At 37.9% G+C, this 24,121-nt stretch overlaps 1 protein-coding gene across 2 annotated transcripts in view; it reads right to left on the bottom strand.

The window, feature by feature from the left end:
• Nucleotides 1-24,121, bottom strand: part of GAS2 (growth arrest specific 2) — a 119,978-nt gene that overhangs the window by 89,422 nt on the left and 6,435 nt on the right. The window contains exons 2-3 of one of the 2 annotated variants that reach the window (XM_036325670.1): nt 22,312-22,476; nt 10,965-11,086 (exon numbers count right to left, since the gene is read on the bottom strand). In XM_036325670.1, coding sequence (XP_036181563.1) covers nt 10,965-11,086; nt 22,312-22,456 — 267 coding nt within the window. In that variant the 5' untranslated portion in view covers nt 22,457-22,476. Of the gene's footprint in view, nt 1-10,964; nt 11,087-22,311; nt 22,569-24,121 lie in introns of those variants that run through there. The other variant, XM_036325671.1, reaches the window with a different exon arrangement.

Raw genomic sequence — 24,121 nt, 5'->3', positions numbered from 1 at the left:
TGCGGTTAAGTGCAGGATGTGAGCCTGTAAGTGCAGGAGGTGATGTCGTCATGAAAAAATTTGATCAGGTTAACTTTTATGCTTGGGGGATCATTCTGCTGGTTCTGTGAAATTATGTATTTAAAAAATGTGTGTGGACCTCCATCTTCTAACCCAGAGCTTGTATTAATTTTTCCATGCTTTCTGAAATTTCAATTCAACATGTTTTATTTGTAATCTTATGCCTCATGTGCCTTTAATGATACTTACTGTTACTTACTGTACCAAACACTTAGTTTGAACGGTGTTTTGTTTTGTTTACTTAATCCTCACCTGAGGATATTTTTCCATTGCTTTTGAGAGAGTGGAAGGGAGGAAGGGTGGGGGAAAGAGGGAGGGAGAGAGAGAAACATCCATGTGAGAGAGACACATCCATTTGTTGCCTCCCACACACACCCTGACAGGATTGGGGATCAAACCTGCAACCCAGGTATGTGCCCTTGACCTGGAATTGAACCCCGGGACCCTTCAGTGTGTGGGCCAACACTCTGACCACTGAACCACACGGGCCAGGGCTTCAGCTTGAACTTTTGCAGGCAAAGAACTTCTGGACAGTTTTGAAGGAGGGTCCTTTATCAGCAGTTTCACATAAACTTGTAGTCTGAAACCTGGCAAATTCCTAAATGCTGCGACCTGGTCTGTCTCTCCCCCTCACTCTGGAACGTGGGGGTTCTTAGCAGAGAACTGAATAGGGCTAGAAATACCCTCTCTCACATCTCAGCTCAAGGACCTCATCAGAAACAAACTCCCATAGGACAACATTAGCATTTGGGAAAATAATGACTTGCTCTTGCTCATTTAATTATACTTTTCTCTCCTATACAGACAGTCCTTGGGTTACGTCAGACTTGAAGTATGTCATTTCATGGTTACGTCGCCATCTCCCATCCTATATAATAAAGATGTAATATGCAAATGGTCATCACACGGTGAAGCATAATGACCGACCGCGTAAGGACAGGATCACGGATCAGCAAGAGGGTGGGGCAATGAGCTACAAGCAGGCGGCAGAGAGCTATAGGAGGGGGCAGGGCAGCAAGCTATTAGGGGGGTTTGGCGGGGAGCAGAGGGAGCTACAGGAGGGCAGGGCAGCAGGCAGAGAGCTACAGGAGGGCCGCAGTGAGCTACTGGTGAGCTACTGGCACACAAATTCGTGTGCAGGGCTACTAGTTTATTTATTAAAAAAAAGTTCCATCATTTTGACATATGTACATATGTGCTTTGTGTTTTTTATTATTTATTTGCCAGAAGTAAAGGTCAGGAATTGTTATCTTTCTTTTCATTTTTTTTACTGTTTCACTTCATTACTGCTATGTATGTGCTCCATGTGAGTGACGTAGGTGCCTATGTGGTGGGTTCCGACTTAGAGTGAAAATTGCTTTACGTTGCCCGCTCAATGTAGGAACGAATCTCCGACGTAACCCGAGGACCTACTTTAATGTGAGGGGATTTCTGAAATAATTCTAATCCATTTCATTTGCTTCAAGTACATAAAAAGAAAGCTGTCTCAGACACGAGGGCTTGCCAAGAAGGTTACTTCCAAGCTTTGCACATGGTTATTTTTCATTTGGCCAAGACCTCTACACTTGTCCAAATAATAGTAAGTATGTAAAGCTATGATGTAGTCTAACTTCTAATTCCATCAATAGATAATTCAACAAAATTTATGCTGTTTTAAGTAATTTTCCCAAGAATCTCAGTCCACCTTCTTAGATATTCACTGACTTTCTTTGCCACTCAGCAAGAGAGTTATATGATAAGTGGGAGAGTAGCAATTCCTCTATGATTCATTGAGGATAACTAAATGAGGCTTTGACTTTATAATAAAAAGAAGATTAAAGGATGTATTAGCGTATGAGTAGTAGGAATGGTCAAATTAATGTACCAAAATCCACTTAAAATCACTGCAATACGCGCATATATAAAGAACATAAACATACTGGGCCCTTCTGTGTATATTTTATAAAGCAGCTATTATTTTTAATTAATACATCATTTGCTTAAGAAATTATCAGACACATAAAAAATAAAATTTTAATAAAATTACATGTATAAAAACATTTCAATGTACGCTATGTTTTAAATTCTAAAGTTAGCCACACAAAAATTAATTTTTAAGAAACCCCTTAATAAGCTTGATTTCAAAATCTATGTATTACCACATACATCATATTTCTCCCTAATAGAGAGTAAATTTTTTGAGTAGACTTTGTATATCTTTATCACACCCTTTCTCACCACCAACCCATATGCACATTAATATTACAGTAAATATTATCTCTTATTCCTAACAATATACTACTCATCAGTCCTCTGTCAAATTTTAAAATAACATATATAAGTAGGGCTCAATTATCATAAAATATTTGTATTCATAATATTCTATATTAAGGTTGATAAAGTGTTAAACTTACTTTGCCCCATGATAACTTTTATCTCCTTTTTGCGCTATCCCTGGGTTAATCAAATAACACATTTTTGGAGAGCCAACAGCAGCATTTACTGCTCATTGTTCCTAAGCACTGGAATTCTCTGATTCCCTCCTGCACTCTTACAGAGTATTTTTACCTCGGTGGTTAAATAGTATTTTGGTAGATGACTAATTAGGGGCTCTGAGAAAAAAACAATGGCTCTTATATTCCCATTTCACTCACCAAATATTTTTATTGGACAAAAGAGGCAGCTATTGAGAAAAAAGATGCAAAATAACTCACAGTGATTCATCTTTAGGGCTTCTTCAGTAATTGAAAGATACAACTCTTAATTACTTTAACAATATCTCATTTCAGTTCAAAAATATCTCTTGAATATCTATTACATGAAAGGCCCTATAATTATTATTTTCCTAATTCTCAATGGTGAGCAAATTCACAGTTATGGCTCCTTATTTTTTTGGGACCATGGCAAGCAAACACTATAAACAGACCTTGAAAAATAACCTTTAAGTTGAATAAAACATTTCGATATTAATATGCTCATGTTGCCATTATTTTTATCTTTAGATCATGCTCTGAACTCAAGTAATAACACATCATATGAATATCTAATAACATCTACAATTAACAAAATGATCAACCTCCTCTAGAATTCTCTGCCTAACTGGTTTAGACCGCCAGGGTCTGTTGCATCAGCCAATCTCCTGTCAGCACCTCTGATGTCCTCAGATCCTTGTTCTTCCCTGAACCACCCTGAAACTGACCAGTCCTCTTTCTTCTCCACTGCTTAAAGGTCAACTTTGTTCCTTATGATTTTGAACATCAAGGACTTGGGAGCAAAGCAAAATCAGCAGAGGGAGGAATTTCAAATTTGCTGAGAATAAAAGTCTTTAAGGATAAAAACTAAGGCTTGCTAAAACCCACTGATGACAACATTTGGATCTACAAAGTATACATCTACATTGGGCCATTCATTCATCTATTTATCCAAAAGCATATCTATCAAGCACCTATATGCTGGATATTATGATAGACCTATATATGAATAAAGCATAAACCATGTCCTTGAGTATCTAGTAAAGGGATAAAGACAAGCAATCAACTAAGTATAACAATATTACAGGTCCTCTGACAGATGGGGAAATCATAAATATGGAGGCGATCATAAGCAATATCTCTCCTCTTCCAGGATCCCTTTCCCCCTTCTTTGGAAAGTAATCCCTCTCTCATTTTTTTTTTCAGTCTCACCAAATGTCAGTCAAGGTGAGGCCATCATCTGATCCTGCAAAGTCTGATAGTTTTGCTAAGACCAACGTAGATGCAATGCGAGCCCGCACTAAGACACTAAAAGGCCAGAAATCATTTGGTATAATATAGAAAAAGGAATTCAAAATCTGGGGAAGAAATACTGTACACAATTTATAATGTATAGCTCACCTAAGCATATTTATTTACTGTGTCAGTGGGGCCCAAAGAGGCTCTATTGTTCACTAAGAAGTAAAGAACAGGTTAGCTAGGAAAGTTCTAGAACTTTTTGTGACTTGACCCTCCAGATTAGGAATGCAGGTGACAGAAACTCTCTCATGTTAACGAGAATAGAGATTTTCAGGGTGACAGGAACACACGGTGGCACTTAACTTCCATAGGCAAGATGGATAGAGCTGGCAGAACACAAAGAGGCTAATCAAACATCCTAGCATGATCTGCCCCACCGGAGATCTGACTGTGATTTATTAATCATGGGGCCTTTAGGTGCACATGGAAAGGCAACTCCCTAAGTGCTTGACTTGTATAACAAAAACAGCAACAATGACAAAGTGAGAGAATCTGTTTGATGACTCAATTCCCAAACTAGAGCCAATTCATGGACCCAGGACCCACTTACTGAAAGGAGACATGATCTCAAGTCCTTACTGTACAGCTTCCTATGAATCTTCAAAGGGACCTGAACTATACACTATGCATCCGAGAAGAAGAAATACCTTGTGGGATGAGGCAATAGATAGATTTTTGACCTAAGTCCATCTCACACTCTGAGGACTGTGGCTTTGAACACAACAGAGGTTTATTTTCATATTTTTTCCTGAATGAGTAATTGTCATGGATATGAGAACAGCAACTGTCAGAGTTTTTATTGCTTGACATATAGAATAATGTTTTATTTGGTAGAAGGACCAAATAAAACACTAGAATTTGAAAAAAAAAAAAAAAGCATAGATTCATGTTGCTATCAATGATCCAAACATTGTAAGGAAAATTTTTTTTCTATCACATCTCCACTCAATTTAAGCCAATATAAAAGATGGATGGGATACAGAGAACAACAGAAAAATTAAAATGTAGTGACAGCTTCAATCAGAGTTGCTATTCCAGATGAGGTCTTTTCATTGAAGTATATTAGTAAATATCCTGGTACTTGGCATGCATTTATCCATCTGGAAAATTTTCTTAATCTTGATTCATAGAAAACTCCAGAAGTAGTGTGTATGCATTTGACAAAAACCACAAAATTTACTGTCTTGCATATCAGATCCTGCTCTATGACATAACCCAGAGACAATGGATATTTCAATGTTACACAAGACATTAAACTCTTATGTACCACTAGAGGCCCGGTGCACAAATTTGTGCATAGGTAGGGTCCCTCGTCCTGGCTGGCGATCATGGCCGATCGGGGCAGGCTGGCCGGGGGGAGGGACCTCGGGAGGTTGGCCAGCTGCAGGAGGTTGGCTGTGGGAGCACACTGAACACCAGGGGGAAGCTCCTGCATTGAGCATCTGCCCCCCTGGTGGTCAGTGCACATCATAGCTACCAGCCAGTCATCTAGTCATAATGGTCCCTTAGGCTTTCATATATATAGACTAGAGGCCCGGTGCATGAAATTCGTGCACTCGGGGGTGGGGTTCCCTCAGCCCAGACTGCCCCTCTCACAGTCCGGGAGCCCTCAGTGTATGTCCTACTGATGGCCACAGTCTGGCAACAGAGACTTGGAGCAGGTGTCCCGTGTGTGTGTGTGTGTGTGTGTGTGTGTGTCTGTCTGTCTGCTCGGGCCTGCCCCCAGCCGCGCCATGTAGGCTCAAAGCAGTTGCCGTGTGTGTGTGTGTGTGTGTGTGTGTGTGTGTGTGTGTGTCTGCTGGGGGCCTGCCCCCAGCCACACCATGGAGGCTTGGAGCAGGAGCCCCTCTGTGTTGACTCTCAGGTTCCTGGCCTCCACTGCATGTTGTACTCTCCCTTGAGCTATGGCCAGGATTGGGGTGCTGCTTGCAAGCTGGGCTTTCCTGCTCCCGGATTGCCATGGCAACCAGGGAGCAGGCCCAGCTGGGGGCTGCCCACAGGCCAGGCTTGCTTTCCTGCTCCCGGATCTTCATGGTGACCGGGGAGAAGGCGCAGCTGGGGGCTGCCTACAGGCCGCACTTTTCTACTTACCAATGGCCGGATCACCACAGCAACCCAGGGCCCAGAAGCATTTCCTGCTCTCCAATAGTCATAGGGTCCCGGCTGGGGGCGGGGCTTAGCAGTGCGGGGCTTAGGCGGCACGGGGGTCCCAGCTGGGGGCTCAGGGGGCACACAGGATTCCCGGCTGGGGGCGGGGCTTATGTCCCGCTACCCACGGCTGCACATGGGGCCCGGATGGCAGTTCGCGCTGTCCCGCCCTGCCTATAGTATAGGATAGAGGCCTGGTGCACGGGTGGGGGCTGGCTGGTTTGCCCTGAAAGTGGCCCGGATCAGGGTGGGGGTTCCGCTTGGGTGCCTGGCCAGCCTGGATGATGGGCTGAAGGCTGTTTGCAGCTGGTCACACCCCCTTCAGGGGGGTTCCCACTGGGGTGCCTGGCCAGTCTGGGTGAGGGCCTGAGAGCTGTTTTCAGGCTGGAGGGCAACTTAAGCTCCCAGCCTCTCCTTTTTTTCTTTTTCTTTTTTATTCTGGGATTTATTTACCTTCTATAGCTGTCACTGGAGCTGAGAGCCGGCTCCAGCTGTGAGGGCTGAAAACAGGTTTCTGCGTCTGTTTGGCTTCTATAATTGAAACTCTGTTGCCATCACAGCAGCTCTAAGCTCTGAAGCCGAAGCTGGCTGAAAGCAGGTTTCTAGGTTTGTTTGGCTTCTATAATTGAAACTCTGTTGCCATAACTGCAACTCCAGCTCTGAGGCCTGGCTGGCTGAAAGCAGGTCTCTGGAGCTTGTTTAGCTTCTATAATTGCAACATAGTTGCTTAGAGGCCGGCAGCAGCAGGCCAGGAACGTTGGCTTCCTCCGTCACTGGAGCAAGCAAGCCTCCTGTTTGCTTCAGCTGCGTGGCTGCCGGCCGCCATCTTGGTTGGCAGTTAATTTGCATATCCTGCTGATTAGCCAATGGGAAGGGTGTCGGGGTTATGGTCAATTTGCATGTTTCTCTTTTATTAGATAGGATAATATATTGCTGACTTGATATGGAAGTGCAGAAATAGTAGACAAAGTAGGTGGTTTCATAAAATACATGCATTCCAGAGAGTAGAAGATGAATGCCATGGGAATCCAGGATGGAGGCTTTGGCAGTAAAAGGAAGTCTCTGGCTGAGTCATAGGAGCTATGAAGGAACACTGCCTTCTTTGTAAAGGACATCATGAAAATCTTCCCAGCCTGTTACTGTTGTTTAATGGAGGTTGAATCTCCACCTTGGGGTACCAGGCCATGAAACTTGAGCTGTTAATCATTAGCTTAGGGCTAGATAATCAATTTGTCCATATTTTTAGTTATACCCAGCAATACTCTTGTCAGTGAGCAGAAGTGTTACATAGGAGATTAGTTCAATAGGCCTGAAGATCCAAGTAAATTCAATAAGTACATCATGCACTCCTTATTATACCTACTTTTTCACGCTGCTCCTTTTTTTCTTATCTCAGCCTGTATAATTTAGCTCATATCAAATCCCCTATGACTAGTTAACAGTGGGTAGGGGAAAAAGTAAAGCTTCTTTTCATATCATTCTACATGACAGACTAACTTTTATTACTATGGCAATGGAGCCCTAGCTAGGCATAATCCTTTAAGATGGTATAAAATATAAACACTCCCAATAAGGAAAACATTAAGCAAGACATTTCATTATCTCTGATATAGAGATGAAAAATTTTCCAGGTGGTCAGGGAATGAGAAAAATGGTGACAAGGGAATTTATTTTTATACTGGAAAATAATTTAATATATTTAAAACTTGAAGATATTTATATTTATTTTAAGTACTGGGGAATTTAACTTTATCACTAATTTCTCTCTCTTTCTTGCTTTCCCCTAAGTTCCAAACAGCAAAATAACCCATTAAAAATCATTTCTTTCCACACCATTATACCTATATTCCCTCCATTTTGTCCTAATTCATTCTGTTGGTTTAGTCTAGCATTATATTTGCATCACAAAACCATAAATTTCTTGAGGAATATACAATCATTTTAGTTATATAACCAGGAATGAATAACTCTAAATTAACTGCAGCTGAAATCTTTTTAAGAAAAAATTTTTATCACTTCTACCATACGTACTTTCTTATTGTCAGAGATATCAGCAATAAACACAAATTTCTAGATTTCTCTGAATTCAATCTTGACAAGGTGTTCTCTAAACAAAACATACTATTGATTTTTGAAGGGCAAAACTTTAATCTTTATGTCTTTAATTCCTGGATGGTACAACATCCTGAGGTATTGTTATCTTACAGCTCAGAGAACTAGCTATTCTTGATGGGCAACAGTACTGTGGGCATTCTATCTGAGTAGGATGTTCTTTCTGCCAAACAAGGACGAGATTCTACACTTAGATGGTGAATGTTCAGTTCCTTCCTAGGAACATAATGCAGCATTCTACCAGATAACAGAACTTCTCTCTCTCTCTCTCTCTTTTTTTTTCCTTTCCTCTTCATGTGCTTCAAACCTGATCTAACTACCCAGGACTCTTTGAAGTCAAAGGAAGCTCTGAACCCAGGGAAACTCTGATGTCTGGGGCAATCTCAAGATAAATGAGACAAACAGAAAAGAATGTTAGAAGAAAAAGAGAGAGGATGAACACTTTAGGGATCTTGCACCATCTTGATGCCTGAGTGGTTGAGAGAATCATGCACAAAAAATCAAGTCATGACTGGTAGGAAAAGAACAGAGGAAATATACATTTGGATTCTATCTGGACCAGGAAGTGAAAGTTCATACATCAATATAACAATTATTCTGTCTGTCGGGATATGCCAACTTTGAGTCAGGTAATTAAGAGTCAAAGGGCAGAAAACCTGACCTTGGGCTTATCACTTGTGTTCATTTTCTCATCCTGATAGGATGTTAGAAAGATTACTTTGTGTTTAGATTTTTGCCTTTAATGATCCTCAGCTCCAAGAATATTAACATTTATAATTATAGTGAATGGCACTTAAATTAATTACAATTAAATTGCTGCACACTACTCTTAAATGCTTCCACCAACATTGCCTAATTATATAGACTCTCTGCAACACTTTCATGCAAAGGTTAAAATTAATACTATAGCTAACATTGGTTATATATTTTTTTCTATTGACCTATTGATGCCTGGAAAGAAAAAAATATGATAGAATATAATTTATTTTCATTCAGGGTATTTTATCAAGCCAGAATAGAATAAAACAGTCATGAACTTATAACTAAAATATTAAATATGTAAACTGTCTCACATATTTATTAAATTTTCTCTCAAATATTAGAGTGTTTGAAAAATTCTTAACACAGGCATGCTTCACACATACCAAGCATAACTTACCTACTCAAATGTGTTTACACAGCTGTAAAATCCCCACATTAACTATCGTGCAAGGAAACTAAAAATATTGCTATGAGTATGAAAATGTGAGTTTTAAGTTGCTAGAAGAAAATTACTAAGGGCTTCCTGTGACATCAATTTAGATGGGACCAAGTTTGTTGATTTTTTTAAAATTCTGCTTTAACATCTCTCTACACACAACACGGTTTCACTAATTCAGAGAAGGTAACCAGCTCATCTATCTCTGCCACTACTGTCCCTCATTTCAAGATGCCAAGGAGGAAATTACACACACACACACAGACTAATATTGTGGCCTCCAGGTTATGTATACCCAATTTGAAAGACTCCTTTTTTCTCTATGGGAAATATTCAATGTAAGCCTAACTATCCGGGTTTTAGTGAATCTACTCTTGATCTTGCACAAATCACTTAGTCTGCATCTAAACAATGGGTGGAGGGAGGGGAGGAAGAAATGAATGCAGAGGGACCCAAACTTTGCTGAACTTTAGAATCACCTGAGGAGCTTTTTAGACATCCCCGGGTTGCTCCCAATAGGGATTAAATCAGAATGCTCAGGCCAGGTTTCAGTCATTTTTAAAGATACTCAGGTGATTCCAATGTGCAGCAAATTTGGGAGCCAGTAAATTAATACATTCATGGAGGCACTTTTAAAATTAAAAAAATGGATGGGCTTTCATATTATAGTAGAGGCCCGATGCACAAAATTTGTGTAAGAGTAGGCCTTCCTTCCCCCCACTGCTGGCACCAGCTTCCCTCTGGCACCCAGGACCCGGACTTCCCTCCTTCCCTCCGGCTGCCGGCCGGCACCTGGGAACCAGGCTTCCTTTGCAGCCCTAGCTTCGTCTGGAAAGACGTCCGGTCTAATTAGCACATTACGCTTTTATTATTATACAGCACTATACAAAGTGATATAGGATATTACGCCCAAATTAAGTATAAAACTGTAAAAAAAATACAGTGTTTTAGGAAGATTAATCTTCTGTTTGGGTTTTAGTTCAGTAGTCATAAAGAAACTATACATAAATAATCACTTTTATCTATTTTGCCAAGAGTGCAGAAAGTTTGTTGTTTTTTATTTGTATTTTAAGCTGACTTTAACATTATTTTAACCTTACTTTTTTTCATTTCTCTATTAAAAGTTAAGTAAAGTACCATCTCTCTTCTTTCCTTCAAAAAACATCAAACATCACACTTTTATTACATGTTTACAATAAGAGAAAAGAATATTAGAATTAATACGTGGAAAATAAATCTGAGGAGTCAGAAAGAAAATAATTTGTCCAAAGTCCTTAATTCAATGCTGCTACCTATTTAAAACAAACAAAAAGTTACCCACTCCAAATATTTTTTTCCAATATTCTGCCATAATGATCTACTTGAAAACAAAGACCTATTTAGTAAGTCTTTCTTGACTAGATTTTGTTCATTGCCTGTTGGCATGTATTATTTCTCTGCTAAATTTTTATTCAGTGCATCAGATTGGGCTAATTTGTATACCACAGTAATCACCGTCAATTTCTATAAGCTTTTGTTTAATTAAACTTACCAAAAGGATTATAAAATTTATGTAACTAGAGAACAAATTCCATGTTAATAGAGACAGTAATGCATCCATTCTCAATGAAACTCTCAAAATAGATTCAACTCATAAGCAACTACAAGTGTGATCCACATCCTAATAGTTATTTTGCCTTAGTTATGGGCTCTTTTACCTTCGTGGGCTTGTTAGAATCCATGCTCTCTTTGAATTTCTCCTGAACAGTTTCTGCAAGTTGGCAGAGCAAGGCACCATTGTCCAATTTCTCCATAAACGTTTCTGCTGTAATCTCCTTCCCTGAAATAACCAGAAGAAGCATTACAAAAGCACAGTCATGCCCCACACACAAATGTGACACTTCATGGCAGCATATCTGACATAGTTTTATCATCAACATTTCTATTCCAGCTGAGTTATGTTGTCTGGGATAGGAACTCACGGGAAAGAATTACAGTGGGACCTTGACTTACGAGTTTAATTCGTTCCGAGACCAAGCTCGTTAAGGAGCTCATTAAGGAGCTCGTTAACTTAAATTACTCTATCAACTCAATGCAAAAAATCGGCCCAGAGACAGCTGTTATCTCAAAACACTCTTAGTCGGGACACTTGTAAGTCAAGGCCCCACTGTATTACTTCGGAGTTTTATGTTATCCTTTGGTAACAAGAATCTCAACATTTTACATTTGAATAAAATAGCTTCAACTGCATGCGTGCTTTATTTCATATTAAAAGTGACAAAGGGATATTCCGGGTGAAAGAGTCCCACCATTTAGCAATCAAGCAGTCAATGAAACTCAAAGAACCAGCTTCTACCAATGACTGTACCTGAGATTTGCTCAGTGGCCCAGTCAATTACTTGGGCCTGCAAGGCAAGGGCATAAAGCAGACTGGTATGTTGTGTTACATATACGCCTTTGCTCTCTTCTTTAATTTGAAGTAGAGCCATCATATATCAAAAATCAACCATCATTGGCTACTTGAATAGCATGGCCAATGCATAAAGCCACATCTCTAAATCCCATTGCATTTGTTTTCCCAATTGAGATAATATGTACAGGTAAAATCAATGCTGTTGATAAACTCTCTGTAAACACCCACTCTCTCTAACCATTCTCTCCTCACTACACTCTCAGCTTCTTCTACTGCTCTTCTGAACATGATTCACAGCTGTCCATCCCTGACATTTAATTGGTTAACCATTGTTTTTCCTTTCTCATACGTTCCCAAAGCATATTTCCCTTTTTCTTTTGTTTTATAACAGCTTTATTGTGATATCATTCACATACTTTACAATTCACTCAATTGAAGTGTAAAATTCGATGGCTTCTGACACTGTATTCACAGACTTGTGCAATCATCACCACAAACAACTTTAGGACATTTTTGTAACACCCTAAAGAAACCCTTTACCATTTAATTATCACTCCTGATTGCGCTATTCCTCCAGCTCCTATAAAACCACTAAAGTTTTTCTTCTATGCTCCCCTAAACTCATCTCCCTCAAAGCTCTCTCCTATTCCTGGTTCTATAACTCTCTATTTCAGAATATTTTATCTTCCTGCCTTAATTTCCTGTAAGTTATTAATGACAAATCCTGTAGATTCATGCTTACTTCTACTTCTTGTGCCATCATCTTAATAAAAAAAAATGTCCTGATCCATACTTAAACCTCTAGCAACAAGAGCTATTCCTTGCACCCTCAACTTCTTTGTCCAATACATATCACACTCATTGCTAAAATTATTATTGCTAAACACCACCCTCACTGGCTCCTTCTTCATCTTTATGAAGAGTCTTTGTCTCTACTTAAAATATAAAATATGTCCACTTTAACCCAATATCTAAAGGTCTTCCCAAATCCTCTAATCTACCTTTCTAATCTAACGTCCTTACACTCTGCTCCGTGGTCTGCACCCTGCCTTCACAGTTCCATTAGCCCATCTTCCAGTTCCTACTGTCAGGGCTTTGATTCTGGCATGACCCCTGCCTGCAATGTCCTATTTCTATGTGTCTAGCCAAGTTCCAGCTGCCCTTTAATCAGAAATCCAGAAAAAGGTTCTCCCAGTTCACAATGATCTATTTTCTGTATGGTTATACTCATGGGTATCACTCACATTGGCATTGTCAAACTTCTGTAGCTGGTAATATGTTTTGTATAAATTTTTTGTCTTCCTCAATACACTGTAAACCTCTTGAGGTAAATCTGTATCTGTGTGTGGGTGTGTGTATGTGTGTGCGCGCACACACGTGCCTACAAAGGTAAACATAATGTTATTCACATAGTAGGCACATAGTAAATGTGTTCAGTGAGCACATGAATTAACAAATGAAGAAATAAACTATTGGGAAACTGAGAAAACATTGGGTACTATCTTTGTGAAAAGTGCTTAAGGCAAAATAAAAGGAAGTATTTTAAAGTTTTATACAGAGTCTCTCAGAGTTAACCTTTATCTTAAGAAAAATGCTTTCAGCTCAAATCCATGAACACTTAAATATAACCCATATGGAACAATAGATAAACTGCTGGCTTAAAGTTAAATTCACAATATCTAATATATTTGTATTTCAAGACACATCTGTTTGAAATGATTTTCTTTTTTAGATTTGGGGGAAGGGCAGTTAAAAAGGGAAAGATAATTACTGTCTTTAAAAATGTTCTTTTTTCCCCTACTGGATAGTTCACATTTCAGCCCCCAGTTAGAATAATGACTTCTGCAGGTGGCAAAACATCAGTAGCTCGAATTACTCACCACAGACATAGCCTATTCAAAATGACTATTATTTCAAAACTAGAGGCCGAGTGCACGAAATTTGTGCATGGGTAGGGTCTCTAGGCCTGGCTGGCAATCAGGGCCAATTGGGGCCTTCCAGCTGCCAGCCAGGGCCTTCCTTCACCGGCTGCCAACTGCTGGCCGGGGCCTTCCTTCCCTGGCTGTCCGCTGCAGGCCGGGGCCTTCCTTCATTCCACGCCACCCCCTGGTGGTCAGCGCAAGTCATAGTGAGCAATCAAACTCCTGGTTTCCCGGTTGAACTCCCAAGGGGATACATTGCATATAGATAGATAGATAGATAGATAGATAGATAGATAGATAGATATAGATAGATAGATATAGATATAGATTAGATATAGATATAGATATAGATATAGATATAGATATAGATATAGATATAGATATAGATATAGATATAGATATAGATATAGATATAGATAGATAGATAGATTGTATGCAGCTCAACACAATTCAGGAATTAAAGTAATAATCTCAAGAACAAAAAGCCAGCACAACTGAATTTGTATCATGCATTCACCATATTGGCCTGCATTTTCTAACAAGAAAGTTATTTTGCAGACAAGTATGAAAAATAAATCCTATATAATAAAAGGCTAATATGCAAATCAACCAAACGGCAGAACAACCAGTCACAATGATGCGCAATGACCACCAGAGGGCAGACGCTCTATGCAGGAGCTGCCCCCTGGTGGTCAGTGCACTCCCACAGGGGGAGCACCACTCAGCCAGAAGCCAGGCTAACGGCTGGCAAGTGCAGCAGTGGTGGCGAGAGTGCTATAAGGACCCCTCGGAGGATGTCCATCTGCTGGCTTAGGCCCACCTCCTGGACTGCGAGAGGGCACAGGCCAGGCTGAGGAACCCCCTTCCCCTCCAGTGCACATTTGTATTAGAAATATTTTCAAAATTACCAATTAAATTCCAAAGTAAACAAAGGTAAACTTTAAATTGTTAAATATGAATTAGTTTTAAGATTTTCTACACTTAGATGAGGTTTTTAGGTATTCTTATTTCATTAAGCTCTATGGCAATTTAGAGATTCTATTCATAATGTTAAGTGGCAAGATAATTATAATATTTAAAAAAATTTATAAATTACAAAAAGAAAATGTTTTTCATTAAAAAGTTACTATCAACTTACCAAAAGGTATGCATTTTACTTTATGCATTATACCTGAAAATTTTTCTAATTTTTCTTTATCCTGATTTCCATGAATACTTGAAGGAAGAATCTACATTGAACATCTGTATCTAATGAAAAATATATTAGGTGTCAGCTTTCAATTCTGTATATTTTATAGCTCCAAAAGGTGAGATTTTTTTTATTTTTTTATCTTTTTATTTTTGGCTAAGGCAGACACTGTTACATACTTTATAGTTGAAATGTGCTGCCTCAAATGAAGGAAAAATGCAAGATGGAGAAGTATTTTTAACAACCATCACATGTAATGTACTTTCCATCCAAAGATTAAGAATCATAAAATATACATTTAAAATGTAGTATGTAAAAAATCAGTCATAATTCTTGTAAGGCATGATATATTGTCTCATTCTTATTAAAAGTATTAAAAAACAGAACATAAAATTAGCTGAATTTAACTATGACAATCCATTAGAACAGGCTGTGATGAACTAATTATAATTTCTCAAGTAAACATTATACATTAAAGCTAAATATCTTTGTTAGAAGCAGATATTTAATGTGTGTAGCTGGTTTGAGACTTTAGGTTATAAATACTAGAAGCAGTAGGATTCTTGTACCATAGAATCATTTCTTCCCCAGCCCCATCTTCCACATTGTTGATATGTTTGGGAAAAGATAGGACAATGAATATTTAATTTAAATTTTCTTGGCATAGTAACCCTCATTGGGTTGTACAGACTATTGACCTGAAGTTCAATCTAAAATAGTCTAGTCTAGAGGTAATGTCTTTACTTCCTGAATTTATATTGTTGACTTTGATCTTCACACCATCAATTCAGTCATGATTGACAGCTTGCCAGTAGACAAAGATCAGGAAGTTTGGTTAAAAAAATGCCATTGGTCACTTCCTATTAAAATAGTAGGGCGGGCACAATTATATGAAATAAACATCTGTCAAGTAACTAAAATCAACACACATGCTTGCCATAATATCCATAAAGATTAAGTATCAACCTTTAGTGTTTTCAAATGGAGCCGCCCTGGGGAAAAAGAAACCTTTTTACCTTATACTTTGCTGAGAAAGAATGTTTTCTTTCCAGTAAGTTAGTAGTACTAAATCCAGGTTCCTAAAAACATGATAGCATTTAATAAGGACATTAAACATTTGAGTTCTTACTGTATGCCAGGCAATTTACATGCATTCATGTTTTTTAATGTGCTCACAAAACTGTGATGTGGGTGCTACCATTATATCAATTTCACAGATGATAAAACTGATACACTTAGAGTACGTAACTTGCCTAAAGTCACACAAGGAATCTGGCTCTTTAGAGTCTATGCTCAGTCACCATGCCCTTCTACTTTAGTAAATGTTTGCTAAATATATGACTCTTTCCTTTTACAATGCACTCTCCCTAACTCATTTGTCTCTTTCACTATAGAAACTCCACAGAAAGCCCTTCAGGAAAAAAACAAAACAAAAGCAAACAAAAAAACAGCTTAGGGCTGAAGATAGTGATAGCAGTACTGAAAAATGAACAGCAGTGCACCTTGTAAATTGGAGAACGGCTGAGAATGTCATGCGGGCATGTTCTGATATGTGACCTAAGTTACTGCAGAAGAAAACTGGCGTATTTTATCTCTACAGGTGATCAGATAGAATCTAACTCTCCTTGAAACTCCACTTCACCTCTCAATCTCAGGATGTTTTTTCTAATTGAAGAACTCAAAAGAACTCATCTGCTGTCTTAACTCGAATTAGTCAGTGTTTTGAGACTGAAATCCGAAGGTTGTGAGGTAGAAAATGATTCATTCTATCCTGAAACCCTAGATCAGCACTTGCCCCACAGTGATTCCAACTCTCTACCCTGCATTTATATCATGACAAGACAAAGCTGGTTCTGTTGGAAAAGTTGAGTAAAAGGAAAAAAAAAATGGGCAGTAACTTCTCTGAAAGGTGTCAACTTGTGAACATGAACTTGATTCTTTAGACTTTTGAACTAGGAAAAGGTGGCACCTTTCCGAAGGAATTTTTATGTACTATGTCAAGAACATAAGAACTCTGGAGGATAAAGTTCTGGTAAAAGGGCCTCAAGAAAAACAAAAAGTAAAGAAAGCTGTTCGAAACTTATTAGACAGCAGTTGCATTAGACAGCAGCAACACCAATCAAGTAGACACTTAACGTTTTAATGCTAGAAACTGGTTATTTTTATAAATAACTTGTAAAGTAAAATTACATATCAGTCAGATTAAGCACATAACAACTGAATTTTCTTTTGTGGAAAGTCAGAGAGAAGGGGGAAATCATCATAACATCACTTGTCACAATGCATTTCTAAATGGGAATAAAATCAATTCAGCAAAACTTGATTTGTAATATACATTATGATTTATTCGAAGTCCCTACATATATTGAAACACATATGCCTACAGCTAAAGATCTACAATCTTTAAGAACAGTGTCTATTTATTTGCTACTTAACTATAATCTTTTCTCAAAAACATATTCCCATGTGATTTCATGTAGTGTTATTAAACAAATACTAATTAAAGATAAAGGTAGATCGTCATTTTCAAACAAAGAAACACAAGTGAAATAAACAATTTGAGAACATGTATGCTAGTACATTCATTTCAAAGCTAAGTCAACAATTTTCAATAGTCCAGCAATAATCATTACATTTGTAGACTATGCCTCTTCTATTTGAATGGTGTTTTTGCTATGATCTGATACTGTTAATTTAATAGCATGTTGTTTATTCAAAGTGACAATTGAGTTTTTTTCCAAGATGTATTTTTATAATTATTTTTTAATATATTTTATGGATTTTTTGCAGAGAGGAAGGGAGAGGGGTAGAGAGTTAGAAACATCGTTGAGAGAGAAACATCGATCAGCTGCCTCCTGCACACTCCCTTCTGGGGATGTGCCTGCAACCAAGGTACATGCTCTTGACCGGAATCGAACCTGGGACCCTTGAATCCGCAGGCTGACGCTCTATCCACTGAGCCAAACCGGTTAGGGCTATTTTTATAATTATTTGATGTTCAAATATGTCCTAAGGATGCTGATCAATAACAAATGGAAAAATAGCTAGTTCATGAACAATAATAACAAAACAGAAGGTCTTAAATAGAGATGAAATGTTTGTATTTAATGTGTAATAGGGGGACAATGGCCAAAGAAACATTTTATAGTGAAGAATGAAGGGATATTCAGGATTCTTTAGCTGCTTTTTCTTAATAATGGCCATAAAACTGCTCCATGGAGCCAGCTCTTGAAAAATATACTTGGACTATACAAACTATTTTCAGTAAGGTCAGTTGATACTTTCAAAGATATATGAGTAATCAGTAAATATTACATGATGATCTTATGAATCACATTGATGTGCTATCCCATAAACAAATCCCAACTACCACTGCTATTTATTCATCTTAGTTAACTTTTTACAAGGCAGCTGGCAGTCTATGTTCTTATGAATAAATAATATTTAATCTAAAAATTTGCTATTGCTCCTTTAATTCCAGGCCTAAGAAAGTAAAGTGGTATGTATTAGTGTAACTGATTAAGTATCATATACTTAAAATTTATAGTATTAAGCCTCCATATGTGATATGAATATGAATACTGGTCTATGGGCCAATGAAATAATTTTCTTCTCTATCAAATATTTTTTATCTAGCAGAAATATCTAAATTCAAATTGAGTGTTCTTTAAGAAACTACAACTTTCACTTGATATTTCATATGAAGGACCAGAAATATCTGAATTTAGAACATCATTAATACTCCTTTTGAAGGGCATAAAAAGAAAAATGCTACAATTTAATCAAGTATTACTAAAAAGAAGTAGAAAGCCTTTCCACAAGTTCTATATCACAATGGTAAAAATATAATTAAAAGATTTAATGTGAATTTCTACCTCACCAAAAAATAAAAAAATAGATATGTTATATAAAGACAGCATCAACTTTGGAGCTAACTACTTTTAAGGTATCTCTAACTTTCAAGTACATACAAAGCAAGAATTTCTGAAGTGATAAAATGGCCAGTAAATATAATTTTAAAGTGTACTTTACTGACTTCATTTCTGAAATATGTGAATTCTAAATGTATCTAATATATGTTATAAAAATATCTTCTAAACTAGCCATATTGTTTTTCTCTCCTTCACATCATCACCATTTTAGTACATATTTTCTTATCTCCAAGTGGTTTACCACTTTTAAATAATGTCAAGTTATTGTTCTACTTTTTAAGTTGCCATAAGGCTATTCACTTGAGGTCTACCATCTATCTACTTCTATTAACTTAAGTCAATTCAAGGGGGTACTTTACTATATCTTGAGATTCTTTTAAGATTCCTTTTCTGAGAAAATCTCCTACGCCATTAGTTGCATTTGTTTTACCAACTGCTAGCATAAAAAAAAATTAGTCTGATTCTTTAAAATAAAGATTATTCATTTATGTAAATGATGTTCCCTTGTTTATGCATATTGATGATCTCAAACTGGGTCTCAAGAGATGGATTTCTTGGAAACGTACACTTTTGGAGCTGGAAAGGACATTAGAGATCGTCTACAACCCCTTCGCTTTATGGTTGAGGACACAGAGCCCAGAAAAGATAGCTGAGTGACTCTGGGCAAGTTTCCTGAGTGGCAGAGCCAGAACCAGAAGCCAGGTCTCCTGACATCCTGTTAGGAGCCAGGTCTCCTGACATCCTGTTAGGAGCCAGGTCTCTTGATTTTTATTCCAAGGATCTTTCCATTACACATACTGACTCTCTATTCTTTGAGGCTGTCTTGGGCTGCTCACACTGATCAAGCTGCTTTGTAAATGATCACATTCACCAAATAAAATGGCTTTGATGACAGGTCATGGGACCTTGGGCCATACCTGTATAATCAGCCTATATTCTAATGAATCACCATCTCCCTCTATCTGGAACCTCAATGGCTCCTCACTGATTATACAATAAATTATAATGTTTTTTAACATAATCTAGCACCTACATGTGTCATGAACTCACCTTTTCTTGATCTGCACTGTTGACCCTAGTCTTGATTCAGTTTTCCCAATGTACCAAACTCCTTTCTACCTCAGTACAAACCATTCCCTCTAACCAGGCTCTTCTCACATGCTTTGTCTATTAATCGTTCTTTGGTCCTCAGTTTAAACATTAGACTCCCTAAAGAAGATTTCCCTAAGTGCTGCAATCCTTTGCCCCTCTCCCACCTCTTAGTGCAACCTGTATCTTTCCGTGTTTATAATAAGCCCAATTAACAAATTATTCAATTACTTACTTAATGTTTCCTTTTCAATCTGCTGCAACATTTCTAAGAACAGGCATTCTGTCTATTTTTAATCACCACTCCTCCCTCCAGTACTTAGCAGACTGCATCTGGGCCAGAAATATCACAACAGCACATATTTACTATAGCTAGTTGATTACTATGCACCAGGCTTTGTTCTAAATGTGATCATCTCATTCAAACTGCCAACAATCCTACGAGGTTGATACTAGTGTTATACTTAAGTTATAGATGACAAAACAGAGGCATGGTTCATTTAGACACTTGCCCGGCATCACAGAGCTAGCAGGTGGTAGAACCGAGATTTGAATTCAAGCTTTCTGACCCCAGTGATTTTTCTCAACTAATACTATATGCTGCGGCACACTCAAATAGTTGTTCAATAAATAAATAAACGTATCCACAAAATTAACAGTATCACTAAACTATATAATTGGAATAACAACAACACAGAGTATTTACAATATGTCAGGCACTTTCTAAATAGCATACCTATTTTAGTCATGTAATCCCATTGCAACCTTACAAAGTAGGCACTACTGTTATTCCCACATTACACATGAGGGCACTGAGGCACAGAGAGGGGAAGTGTTTCTGCCCCAATGTCATCTTGGTAGTAAGTGGCAGTTCTGGGGTTCAAGCACAGGCAGTCCCTAATCAAGCCTATTCTCTTACCCTCCATTCTATACTGCCGTATTGGTGAAAGCCCATGTCTGAAGAGAGCACGTGGATGTCCTCTCTTTATGTTTGTCCTTCCAAGGTTCACTCATGATTGTTACACTAGTAATTTATTATTAACTTTGAGCTGTCTTCAGAGATGGAGATAAACGTTCCTCCTTTGCATGGATGAATTACAAAAGGGGGTAGGTAGCGTCTTCCTTCTAGTGGACACAGCTCCATAGCATGGTGAAGGGTCTTCCCGGAAAGCCTTCTGCATCTCTGTCCTGGCCCTTTGATCGGGTGTCCTTGTGAAAGTACGACATGCATATGCATATGCAGTAGCTCTGGTTACACTACAGAGAATTGTCCAACTAGTGTATGCACAGTGAGAAAAAGAAAAGAAGCCATGAAAAATCCTGAGCCATGGTGCATGAAAGGAAAACCTGGCTAAAATGTGCTAAACCCTTTCCAAACTTCACTAAGATTTCAGGTGGACAGGGTGCTTCTCACTAAGCTGTTTAGTTTCTCTTTAAGTAATAAAATAATGTTGGTGGAATCCCTTCTGCAGATGATAAAGCATCATACAAATAATGTTTCCTCGATATTCAAATCTTATATCTTATGTTTATAAGAGTCCTTCCCTCGGGTCATAAATCAATTTTGTTCTCTGTGAAAAAACGATTGGAAAAAAAGAGTGTTTCTCTATATCAGTGGTTCTCAACCTTCCTAATGCCGCGACCCTTTAATATAGTTCCTCATGTTGTGGTGACCCCCAATTTCATTGTTACAAATTGAACATAATTAAAGCATAGTGATTAAACACAAAAACAATATGTAATTATATATGTGTTTTCCGATGGTCTTAGGCCACCCCTGTAAAAGGGTCCTTCGACCCCCAAAGGGGTCGTGACCCACAGGTTGAGAACTGCTGCTCTATATACTGACCCTTTAAATGTACATGGTTAAAAAATGCACATGGTTGAAATTTTATCCAATGACTATGCCAGCACAATAAGAATTTAAAAAGAGACAGCCTTAGCATGAGGTAGCCTTTTTCTCAGACATAGTACTTTTGGAAGAGTAGCTAAAAACAGAAGTGAAAAGAACAGAAAAATTTTAGCTCAAGGTTAGATGACTCTAGTCAGCTCATTTGGACAAAGGATAGATGTGTTCATTCTAGAGTTTGGGTATTCAGCAGTTTTAGAAGGTGTGCTATAAATGTAGGGCAAAGCAATCTAGCTTTAGAAGTCAGATTTCACAGGCTATGGCCTGGGTGCAATGTCCAAAGAATAGGTCAGGTTGATCCGTTGCATAAAAGAAAAGTGAAAAGTAAATCAGATCGGCATATAGATGAAATAAGCAATTTGACCACATATTTCCACATTTCGAGGCATGATATTGGAAGTACTAAGCACAGTTAATGGGAGAGACATTGGGAAATTCATTTAAATTTTCCACATGCTTCAGGTTTCCCAGATGCAAAACCCAAATAATGAAATCTTTCTTTCCAAGGTTCTGTCACATGCTTAGGTGAAGGACACTATATGGGGGGGGGAAGAGACACAAAAAAACAACCCTGTTATCTTTGCTCACAAAATGATATCTTATAACCTTACCTAATAGATTGGTTAACCACAAGGCCAAATCTTCTTTCATCGGTAGCAAATTAGCTTCATGTCTGCTGGCCAGCCACTGGCTATACTGATGCATATCAGAGAGGCCAGGTCCACTGCGTACCTTTGGGCTCAGAGCAGTGCACATTATTTATCCACTTGTAATACCTGTTTGGGAAACAAAAGAGCAATTGCTTTTTATACAGACTTCTCTTGTTAACATCTTGCTGCCAATGACAAAGTAAGGAACCAGATCCATAGAGATTTTCATGAAAGGTCGGGTTATTAATTATTAACCCCCAGGAAACACTATTTGCTTTATCTTTTCTGGTCCTATCACTGCTGACGAGCCAGTTGGTAGAAAATAGCAGCAATCAAAGGTCAAAGAGAAATAGCAAACAGCTAGCACTAAGCTTGTGTCAAACATCATATTTAGAGTCCATTTCTAAGACAGGAAATCCCAATCAAAGTTGTTGATTAAAATTTCAGCATCCAAATTGTAAATCCCCATTGTTTGGCTTAATGTTTTAAACCATAGATTTCTACAGAACTTTAGGAATGAGTGCTAGCAGTGACAATGTTTGCACAATTTATTGTAAACATATGGTCACTACCCTTAAAACCATTACCTATGGGATTAAGCACAGTACTTGGTTCTTTGCAGATGCCTGAGCAATCATGGATTTACAGTTCAGAAAACTGGGGAGGAAACAGGGAAGAGGTGTTTTTAAAGAGTCCCTACTATACTTTTCTCATTGCACAGTTAATGAAAATAAAAACCAGATAGGATCAGTGAGTTAACCAAGATCATACAGCTAGATTATGGCACAGTCAGCCTTAAACCTGGGTCTTAATATTTTTTCCAGAATGACACATTTTACAAAATATAACCATAATATAACCCAGTATTCTAACAAATACTGCCGTAAGTTTTTCTTTTGTCTTACTTTGTGTCTTTTCACTTTATGTGTTTTGCATCCTAGGTTTTGTTTGCAACCATCTTTTGAGTAGAAGTGATTAAATATCTTAAATCTACAAAATAAAAGTTGATTTCATTAACCTGGTCACCTCATGGGTATCACAGTCTCCTAGGGGGGTTGTAGAAAATTTGTTTGAATATATACTTGGCCTTGAATGTAGCACTTACGTATGCATTACTTATAGGACCTAAGACTACAGAAGTAACATTGAAGCATCTAAGGTAAGAAGCTCATAAATTTAACAATGTGTAGGTCTCTATTATGCACACAAATAGTGCATATGAAGTAACTAAATGCATAACTGAACAAAAAATGAAAATACACTGGCAAGAGGTGAGATTTATGATATAATGGAGTTTTCAGCTATATTTCAATGATTATAGTATTTTAAAGTTTCCAATACAAGTGTACATAGACTTTTTTCAGTTTTATTCTTTGAAATGTTACATAGTATTCCCTTCTAGTTAATCTCAAAGTCAAATTCTCTTAGCATAGGATAATTGTTGTCTTTTAAAGACTGCTTTCGACAACATAAGATATCGGTGTTTAGAAAAATGTCAGATGTGAACATCTCCCAAACATTTTGCTGTAGTATTAGAAAAGACAGCTGGAGCATAAGCACCTAAAAGGTGTCATAAATATGTAATTGAAAAGCACAGACAAATGCATTTCTAAACAATTATGCCTTTGAGTAATTTTTGCAAAAAGAAAGGACCATAATTTTTCTTTGAAAACATGTTTTTATAAATCTCTCCATATCTAGCTAGCCATAGTAAACCAGTGCAAATGTGAAACATATGTTACTAAATTATCATTATAGAAACCAGAACATT

The sequence above is a fragment of the Myotis myotis genome, unplaced genomic scaffold, assembly GCF_014108235.1.
Source record: "Myotis myotis isolate mMyoMyo1 unplaced genomic scaffold, mMyoMyo1.p scaffold_m19_p_10, whole genome shotgun sequence".
NCBI lineage: Eukaryota > Metazoa > Chordata > Mammalia > Chiroptera > Vespertilionidae > Myotis > Myotis myotis.
Note: the sequence above shows the minus strand (reverse complement) of the source record. Positions and strands in the feature narration are given on the sequence as shown.